Source organism: Fopius arisanus, unplaced genomic scaffold (genome assembly GCF_000806365.1).
Source record: "Fopius arisanus strain USDA-PBARC FA_bdor unplaced genomic scaffold, ASM80636v1 scaffold00027, whole genome shotgun sequence".
Classification (NCBI taxonomy): domain Eukaryota; kingdom Metazoa; phylum Arthropoda; class Insecta; order Hymenoptera; family Braconidae; genus Fopius; species Fopius arisanus.
This window is the reverse complement of record NW_011887766.1, coordinates 830,043-840,239: the sequence shown is the minus strand read 5'-3', so window position 1 is coordinate 840,239 and position 10,197 is coordinate 830,043. Positions and strand designations below refer to the sequence as shown.

Sequence of the window (10,197 nt, the reverse complement as noted above, 5' to 3'; positions counted from 1 at the left end):
AAAATAGTCAATTCCAAGTGATTTATTCACTGGAATTTTATGCGGAAGTTGTTATAGAAAAAAAAAAGATTAATTGATATTTTTTAACAATGCCAAATGCAGCAAAAAATATATTCATATTATTCGTTCAAAAATTCAAATTTTGGCACGTTGACTGACGTAACGATACCCCCACTCTGACCCAAGTCTCGTGGTCTCGCCCCTCGGACTACTTGCAATACAATACAATAGGAGCCATTCTTTGATAGCCATTGGCCTAATTGGGGTTGGGAGCTAGGTGAGCCCATTGAGCGCACTTTGCCCATGCCATTGTCTAGTTCAGACATGGGCAATCTCCAGGTAGCTCGGAGCAGAGGAATAAAGTCGAATTCGAAATCCAATAAAGTTTACAACCATTTCAATAATAAGGGTATTAGTACTAGCATAGTGGAGGCAGTAGTGGGGGCTTCATAGGTACTAAGGTGGGGAGTATCCCATGAAGCATCTGGCAAGAATTTATCCCCCGGAAGGGTAAAGCTTGTCGCGCATTTGATTATTTTTTAATGCACACATGAAAAAAAAATTGAAATTTTTCTCATCGACTTATTTCTCTGCTTTTCCTTTACTTGAGTCTCATTTCTCCTCTTTTCCTTTTCTTAAGCGTCACCCCCACTTCGGTTGATCTCAGCGGAGGAGAAGGGCCTTTACGACCTGGGTCATAAAGGCCCATCACCCGATACAATGGGCTTTCGTCTACCCTTTGTTACGCACTAATAGAGGTCGGAAGCCCGACTTGCTCTCAGAGCAGAGTTTGCCCAGCCCTGGTCTAGCTCAGGCATAGGCAACCACCAGGTAGCTCGGAGCAAAGTCATAAACTCGAATTAGAAGTCCAATAAAGTTTAGAACCGTGCCAATTATAAGGGTCCTAGTACGATCATAGTGAGGAGCCTAGTAGGGGGCTTCACAGTTACAGTATCGAGGAACATCCCATGAAGCGTCTGCCAAATAGGGAAATGAGAAATATAGCCGCCACGACTAATAAAAAAAAATTAAAAAATCCAAACCTGGACAAAAATATTTTTGAAGCGGATCATGTGTGGATTCGTTAAAAATCATAGGCATGTTCTGTTGAAACCTAAATTCAATTTGGAAGAAGAAAATGATTGATTTTGTCATCTATGTGAATTAATTAAATTCTGCGAAGTTAGTTCTTCTTTTTAAATATATTTTTGTCCACTCTTGGCCAGCATTTTTCAATGCTGTTCAGTAGAAGTCACTGAACGGTGCCGAAGGGCAATATTAATTGAAAGGGACATGTCAAGTTTATTGAAAAATAATTTTTCAAATACCTACCAAACCCTCTACTGGATTGACTGAAAGTTATAAGCAACGCTACATTCTCCTTTTATTATTTTTTAGTAAACTTGGCCGAGCCCTTCAATTGATATCGGTCTTTAGTGCCTTCCAAAATTTTTCCTTCATTTTTCCATTATTTTATTTCAAATTTTAGTGCATTTTAGGCTAAAAATATGAAATTTAAATTAAAGATAACATTCTATAGATAGTCCATCAGTGTTAATCAATTCTATTTCTTGAATAAATGATTGCAGAAGCACTGGAACATGACGTTGTCAAATCTGTTCGTCGCCTCTGATATTGATCAAGCTTTTTCTTGACATGTCATTTGCAACGATAGTTTTCAAAGTATATAAAAACGTGATGGGAATGAAAAAGGCAAATTTTCCATTTCCAACTTGCGAAAATTCGAAATTTTCTCTGACCTCTGTCACGTGAATTCGAGAGTATTACATATTTTCATCCTCTTCTTCTGCGGAAAATTGATACTCCGATAAGTCGTCGTTGAGTGAAAGGGGGCTTTCTTCCTCGCTGTTATCGGCGCTTGCTGGTGGCTCCGATGCGTTCACGTTAACGTTAATCCGTTGCTCATTGTTCTGGCCGAGGTCATTGTCTGCATCAGCTGATCTTGGTGCTACGTCAAGGTCTCCAGCTGGCATGTGTATGGGTTCTTGGGTAGGGTCGAATATGTTTCCAGATTCGCTTCCGGGGTCGGAAGGTAGATGTGTATATTCTGTGTCCTCCCTGGCCCGTGGAGGTTGTGTGTTTCTTCTGGGTCTTTTCCGAAAAATTTCCTCCTAAAATGTATTTACAGAATCGTAGTCGGTAATTATTATTTTCTTTTCAAATATGGAAACTCTAAATTTGAAAAGTGAAAAGTTGCCACTGTCGACTTAGGAATATACTCCTGGAAATCCCATTGCAGATTTTCATATTACATTTTGAATTTTGCTAATCTTGCAACGTCCAAGTGAGAAATGAATTTTTTTATTCATAACATGAGAAAATAAATTTGCTTTTGAAATCGCCCGAATATTGTTCATCCTTCCAAACTCCGTTCGAATATGACATTTTATTCCAATATATCAAAAACTGAAAGTGTTGGATTCTGGATTTTCATTTGAAAAATGCAGATGTATATTTCAGATGCTCCGATAGCTAAATAAAGTAAAAAATTAGTAATTTAATTTTGTTAATGAAAATAAAGCAGCCTCTTTCAACGATGACTATTTATCTACGAATCATTTGCTTCACATGACTGAATAAAGTTATTGCTCAATCAGAATTGTCGACAAATATTGTATTTTATTTAATGAATTCCGGAAAATATCATCTAAACACAAAATAATTGTCAAGGGTGACTTTTCATCATGAAAGCATTAAAAAAAAATTCGCCTAATATTGCTGTCTGTTTCCAGTGACAAGTGGATATTTATAATTCAAATTTATGAAAAATTGAAAATTACTACTCGATCGGACAGTCGCCCTCTGCCGTCATCGGTCGAACCGAGACTCACGGAGAGAGAAAAATCGAATTAGAGGAGGCAGTTTCTCTAAGTGGATGAGGCCCCTCTCCAAGCTTTCACTAACGAAGCTCGGGAGCCGCGTGAACCCGATGAGCCCAGGTTGCCGGACCCTAGTCTAGTTACTGGAATTTGAAAGCTTAAAAACTTGAAAGCTGTCGTTACTAATCAAATGTCAAGAAAAAACCTGTTTAATTTCAGAGGCGACGAACAAATTTGAGAAAGTCATCTTCCAGTCCTTCCGCAATTTTGTTTAAATTTCATCTTTTTAGTCTAAAATGCACTAAAATTTGAAATAAAATAGTGAAAAAATAGAGTAAAAATAATTGAAGGATGCTAAAGACCGATATCAATTAAAAGGATCTGCTAAGTTTACTAAAAAATAATAAAAGGACAACGTAGCATTGCTTATAGCTTTCACTCAATCCAGTAGAGGGTTTGGTAGGTATTTTTAAAATTATTTTTTAATAAACTTGGCAGATCCCTGTTTTTATATATTATATTATTTTATAATTAATATTGCCCTTCAGCACCGTTCAATGATTTCCATTGAACAGCATCGAAAACTGCTGGCCAAGAGTGAGCAAAAATTATATTTAAAAAAAAGAACTAACTTCGCAGAATTTAATTCATTCACATAGATGACAAAATCAATCATTTTCTTCTTCCAAATTCAATTCAGGTTTCAACAGAACATGTCTAAGAATTTCAACGAATCCACACATAATTCCTATTCAGAAAACATTTTTGTCCCCGTTTGGATTTTTTAATTTTTTTTTCTTAATCGTGGCGGCTATTCTTCTGACTTTACTATTTGGCAGACGCTTCATGGGACGTTCTTCAATATTGTAACTGTGAGGCCCGCCACTAGACTCCCCACTATGATTTTACTAGGACCCTTATAATTGACATGGTTATAAACTTTATTGGATTTCGAATTCGAGTTTATGACTCTACTCCGAGCTACCTGGTGGTTGCCCATGCCTGTACTAGACAACCGAAAATCTAATCCCATCCCTACGTGGCGCCTGCGCTATCCTCTTCAGGGCCGTATCTTCGAACGATAAACCCAAGCCTTGTTTTTAGGAAGAAATAACATGAATACGGCCTTGGAATGAGAAAAAATCCTTTCGCTCGATCGAGAAGAAAAATAAAAATAGTAATCGAGGGAAATGCGTGCCACTTTGAGCATAATTGACGGTATTCAGTTCTCGTCGCTGAATCTGGTATTTGGGTTGTGAGCATATCAGCAATGACGTACAGTGTCCTCAGAGTATCTCAATTTGTAGTAATCACCCTCCTAGTCGCATGTATCATCACTGATTCGTGTAAAACTAGCAAATTCAAATCAAAAATGACTGTTGTAAATTCATCAGCTGACATCCAAGGTCTCCTAGACATCGAGACACCTGTTGGGGCCAGACTCTCGGGAAAATATCGCAAGTAATGAGCAGATGCTAAGTTCTACACCTCTTCCTCTTTTCGTTTCTAACCTTGACGTCGTCTGACCACTCGGGGGATTATCTACTACCGCATTAAATTTTTTATGTCATTTTTCCAGGAGCTTTGGGTATAAAACCATGAAGGATAGAGCTCCAGTGATATTAACTAAAGTTATAGACACAATGAGCAGAAATAAGGAATCAATCATCAACAAGTACGGAGAGGTGAGAGAGTTAATAGAGAATTGCTGGGGTTTTGGATTTTTTAATTATTGTAATTGAAAAACGTTCGAAGGAAGCGTCTGCGGAATTGAAACAAGTCATGGGGAATATCAGCCAATTGAGGAGTGAATTAATGACCAATAAACCATTGCAACTGTTAATTTTATCGGACAGCGAGAAAGACGGAGATGCAAGACTCTGGAATGATCGCATTCGTGATAAGGCAATTAACGATTCGTCACCAGTTACGTGGTTTGAGACCGATTGGCTACTCTGCGAGACATACATGTATAGAAGATTACGGCAGATTTACGCATTGACGTAAGGTTATTTGTTCTATCGCGAAACAATGATTATGATTTTTTGTAACTATTACGATATAAGCATCTGATTTTTAAACTTTTTTTAAACAGGTTGAAAATAAAATTTTGGTGCCAAAGGAATCACAATTACGCTAATGATGAATTAAAATCGATCGAATCGCGATCCGAATATATTGCGGCACCTGATTTCCGAATTAATTATTAGCTCAACTTTGTTATTTTTCCTATCATTGATTATTTGATCGAATAAATTACAGGCAAAATTTATCATCACTGGATTGTTTCGAGGAGCAAAAGGAGTACGCATTTACCAGTGCATTGAACTCGATATCAGCGCTCGCTAAATATACACTGGACCTCGCAAATAAAACTGACAATCACATCAGTAGTGCAAACAAAGAAGATTTTATAGCATTGATGAAGTTGAATCTCTGGGGTAATAGGTGAGATAATCGCAATTCCCATTTGAAAAGACAGGTTGCAGTAGGGAATAATTTCAGATGTGACCTGTCACACAGTGGTGGCGTCGCAGTTAATGCCTCTCAACATTGTGCACCAATGGACAGATTGTCGATGATTGACCCCAATCTATTAATTGACAATACCTCGTCCGTCTGGGATCTGCTTACTAAGGCGGCCACCGGCAGGGATGTAATTATCGATGTGGTACTAGATAATGCTGGATATGAATTATTCACCGACCTGTCTCTTGCTTTATTTGTGACACGTCATAAACTCGCTACTAAAATTCGATTCTACGTGAAGAATCATCCCTGGTACATAAGCGATGTAACAGCGAAGGATTGTCGATGGACGATTGAATCCATGAAAAATTCAACAAATTCCAAACTTCAAGAATTCGGAAAGATCTGTGGAGATTATTTCGATAGTGGCACCTGGACTATCGAGGTAATTATTTTGAATTATTCTGGGTCGAATATGTATTATTTTGTAGCGATGGAATTCTTATTGTGTAAAACACGCATTTCTATTCTATTGATACGAAATTACCACATAAATTTCCAGAAATTGAATTAGCTAATAGCTCATTTTTCGAGAAGTACGTCTGCCTCTAAGGAAGATAACGAAATTAGTATGAAGACAGTGCGATTTTTTTTTGCAATCAGTTTCACTCTGCAAGAGATGTCCTAAGAAAGACTCGACTGAAGAATATGTGTACCTCGTTTGGAATATGTGTTCCTCTCTATCTCTTCGTTGTCTTTTAAATGAATGTTTATTTTTTTAGGATGAACCGTTCTGGACATCTCCCTACGATTTCTCACAAATGAAGATTAAGGCACCCGATTTATATTCAAAACTATCTGAAGCGAAACTAATAATCTTCAAGGGTGATTTAAATTATAGAAAACTCATGGGAGATATAAACTGGGAACATACAACAGATCTGGTGACCGCACTCAGGGGATTCAGACCGAGTAATTTGGTCACTCTAAGAACCTTGAAAGCCGATGTATGTGTGGGTTTATTGCCCGGGAAAGCAGATGACTTGTGTAGCCAACATGGAGGTAATGACTGGTTAGTAAGTGGTCAATACGGCGTGATTCATGCATCAATCGATGCTCAAGTGGATTAAATGCCAAAGCAGCCAGCAAATCCAGCTCAATGTCTTCTGAATTACTATCGAATCACTAATTCCAATAATTTTCAGCAATTATCCAATCTTACAATGCAGATTTGTAGCCTGCAAACCATACATTTTTGGCAAATAATTTGTACAATAAACTCCCGTTAGGTCACGTGCATGCTCATCACTATTCACCATTTTTATTTAATTAATAGCATTTATTTCATCTCACTTAATCATAATACAATTTCTAGTGATGATTCATATTAAGTAACTATTTCAATGTAAATATACGATAATATTTTTTCTCTATGACTGTACAATCATCTATATTTTTCATACTTCAAAAATAATCAGAAAACATTTCTCACACTTTTCGACAAGAATTCTCAAATGGTGGTCCAACAAAATAATAAATCAATTGAAATAAAAACCGAGAAAACAGTAAAATGTAAAATATTGTAATTCTCAATTATTAAATTCGTGAATTCAATGGTTCCGTTTACTCGAATTCAAAATCATCCACGTCACATACCTTTATACAACAAAATTCATAAACATCATGAATCTTCGTTCGATCCTCAACGAGGGATAATAGATTTTCATTACTCACACTATCATGAATCATGTTCACGACTCTGTCTATGATTATTATATCATTAGATTGGTATTCATTAAATTAAATCATGTGTGCCAAAGTGACAATATGATTATTAATGGATGCTGTATTTCGAATTAAAGAGCAAGATCTAAAATAATGCACCAAAGATTCTCCATTTATTGCGCATAATATTATCCATCTCTTAATTTACTGGAATGATAATCAATCAGAGCGATAACCTGGAAATAGACACCATTAATAATCACTCACATAGTCACACAGAGGAAATCGAAACTGGAAACGTTTTTTTCTGAAGTGTTATCAGCCTTACGTTTAACCTACAATATACGAAGAAATCATGGCATGTAACGACGTACAAAGCCTCGATGAAATGTTAAACGTTAATACGTTATATATTGTAGGATTACAACCACTCCGTTAGCATACCCCTTTTGAACCATCATAGTCATTTCGTCAGATCAGCACTGATGAGAATATCAAAGATACAGAACTGGCGGAATTAATTACCAAGTAGAAGTAGACCTCAATCATTTCGAATTTAATTTGGCATTGGGTGGGATAATCACAATTTTGATGCCTTTGAATAAAATGATGTGAAAATAATAATCAAATTTCGGCGTGAAGAATTCTGTAGTGAAAAGATAAAGGTGAATCAGTCGATTTTTTTTCTCTAATCATCAAATCCTTTACCTCCACCCAATGGAATTCTATCGAAACTCATACAAATGTTTATTCGAATGCATGGGAATGATTAATATTCTAGCACAATTCATGTTTCCACAATTGTAATGGCACATTGTAATGTTAAAAGAATTCCGTTGAGATCTGTTACATCAGAACATCAACGACTTGGTCTGGGATATGATATTAATGGACGATTGTACACGTAAACTGACACGCTGGAAAAAAAATGAAGGACAGTTGTACAAACTGAAGATCAGAATTTTCTCTGTTTCACTCGAGCTTCATAGTTACCTCGCTGTCACTCTTTGTGTCTTCCCATTGCTACTTATTGAATGCAGCAAAGACAGCCCATAAGACGGGATTGGCATTTGGCTTGGTAGCTTCAGCTTCAAAGTCCAGATCCAGCAATGTCCTCACTCGACGCATCGCCACCTCGTAATCGTCGTCTGAGAGCGGTGCAAATGCATTTTCTAACACATCAGCCGCATATGCTAAAATAACAAGTGCTAGTGTCCTTCTGTCCATGCGACCAGCATCGTTAACCCAACGACATAAAACTGCCTCTTGTATCTAAAAAAAAATCCTCATGTTTAGAAGATTACGCGACTCCTCTTTTATCGCCAATAGTTATAATTTCTGATACATCACGTATGGAGTTTTTCTCGTTTACTAATAAATTTGAAGAAGAATCACTTAGAGAATCTCTCCAAGAGAGATAACAAAATTACTTGGAAGACAGTAAACTCTAAAAAAATCTTTATCAAATTGAACAAAAACAATAATTAATTTGATGTGTCAGCAATGGCGAAAGAGGAGAGTAATTATAACTGAATGTACGAATGGAAATATACGTCCTCCTCCTCAATTCAAATATACATTTCGAATATTAGGTGACTGGTATAATTCTTTGAGGGTACTCGAATTGAGTCAAGTGACTTCCTTCACAGGCTTACGGCCACACAAATACTCGGCACTCAATTCGTTGCAGTTTCCAATGATAATAGATGCACATATTTGCCACACCGAGAGTAGTAAAGTGTTATTTACTCGATGTGCTCGACAAAATACAAGAACGTATTTTATATCATTATCAACAGGAACTCGACTATTCAAATATGGAGCACAACAATACTCGAATTAGGTAGATAAGATAGTGAGATGTCCTCTCTGCCTACAATTGAATGTCTACACACGAATCAACTCGAAAAAATCTAAACCTGAAATTAAACGAGCAGTGAAACCAACATGAAGATACCTTTTTAACGAGACGCGTCTTCGCCAAATTATCTGTCAACGGATGTGTGGTCATATCAAACAGCAGGAAGTTCTGTTTTTCAGTCGTGAGAACTCCCTTCTCCACTAAATTCTTAGCTAATCTCTCCCTAACATTTTTCAACTGGTACCGAAGCTTCAGTGGATTCCATGTCTCCCCTGTAACCCAATGAATCCCCGAAAAAAATCACAAAACCCAGAGTGGCAGAATTGGTGATATAATATCAAGTTGCCAAGTGTACAGACCACTGAGATACTCGATCCAACTTTGAACAGGCTCTGGTGGATCGTATTCCTTCAGGTGTTTGAGTGCTTCATCGAGAAGAACATCGCCAGTTGGTGCATCACTCTTGACCAATAATTTGCGTGAAAGGAGGCCCCTCTTACGCATACCAGCTTTTTCTAGCTCAACTCTTCCCCTCAGCCCGAGCTCAGCCAGAATACAGCCCCTGAGGCCTGAACTTATGCAGTCATTCCAGAACGATGTGTAGCCCTTTTGAGATAAAATAAATGCAATCCAAATTCAATCTTTCATGCCGATGATGAAAATGTTGGGCGAATAAAATGGACCCGATGAAACCGAGAAGAATCATCATCGCTAATATGTGTCAGTAGCCACTCACCTCTTTATCTTTGAGACCAAGCAGAAGTACCTCCTCCATAAGTGTCAATCGTGTTTCTTTGTCAGAATCCTCATCGACTGTTGGATTTGAATTGAGATCCTTCAACGAATTACTATCATTGTCACCACCGTATCCCGGTGATTGATCATTGTAGCCACTCTGATCAGGTGTTCCACCTTCCTGTCCCAATCCATTTCCACTATTGCTGTTAACAACTCTACGCCTTTGCACCAATCCGTCACTTCGATTCATCCTTTCTCTTTCAATAACTTAATATATTTATTACACCGGTTAACGAAAAATGTGAAAAGTGTGATCAAGTTAAGTCGAGTTGGCGTTTGCGGTTTTGGGGTATTTTTGTTACCACCAAGTCGGTACGTATAACGTTGAATAAACACGGTACTGTTGACGTTTACCCCAATACGACATATCTTTTTTCAAGATGGCCACACCGTACAATTCACTGCGCAAGCGCATTTGTCATTTCCGCAGTCTTTCTTCGAAATTCCCGATCGTTTTAAACTCTCGGCTTCCGCAATTTAGCGACAGATGGCGGTATTTGGAGC

At 37.6% G+C, this 10,197-nt stretch overlaps 2 protein-coding genes across 2 annotated transcripts; one reads left to right on the top strand and one right to left on the bottom strand.

Moving 5' to 3' along the window:
- The first annotated feature begins 3,983 nt into the window (after window positions 1-3,983).
- LOC105265096 (UPF0364 protein C6orf211 homolog) lies at window positions 3,984-7,250 on the top strand. The gene is made up of 6 exons (XM_011302400.1): window positions 3,984-4,301; window positions 4,420-4,525; window positions 4,596-4,843; window positions 5,103-5,288; window positions 5,346-5,754; window positions 6,092-7,250. The coding sequence occupies exons 1-6, from the start codon at window positions 4,111-4,113 to the stop codon at window positions 6,437-6,439; spliced, it is 1,488 nt and encodes a 495-aa protein (XP_011300702.1). The 5' UTR covers window positions 3,984-4,110; the 3' UTR covers window positions 6,440-7,250.
- sau (Golgi phosphoprotein 3 homolog sauron) lies at window positions 7,234-10,094 on the bottom strand. Its single transcript, XM_011302401.1, has 5 exons — window positions 9,632-10,094; window positions 9,255-9,501; window positions 8,992-9,167; window positions 8,028-8,306; window positions 7,234-7,951 (listed from the first exon to the last, which is right to left on the bottom strand). Exons 1-4 carry the CDS (start codon window positions 9,881-9,883, stop codon window positions 8,058-8,060), a joined length of 924 nt encoding a protein of 307 aa, XP_011300703.1. The 5' UTR covers window positions 9,884-10,094; the 3' UTR covers window positions 7,234-7,951; window positions 8,028-8,057.
- Window positions 10,095-10,197: the final 103 nt, after the last annotated feature.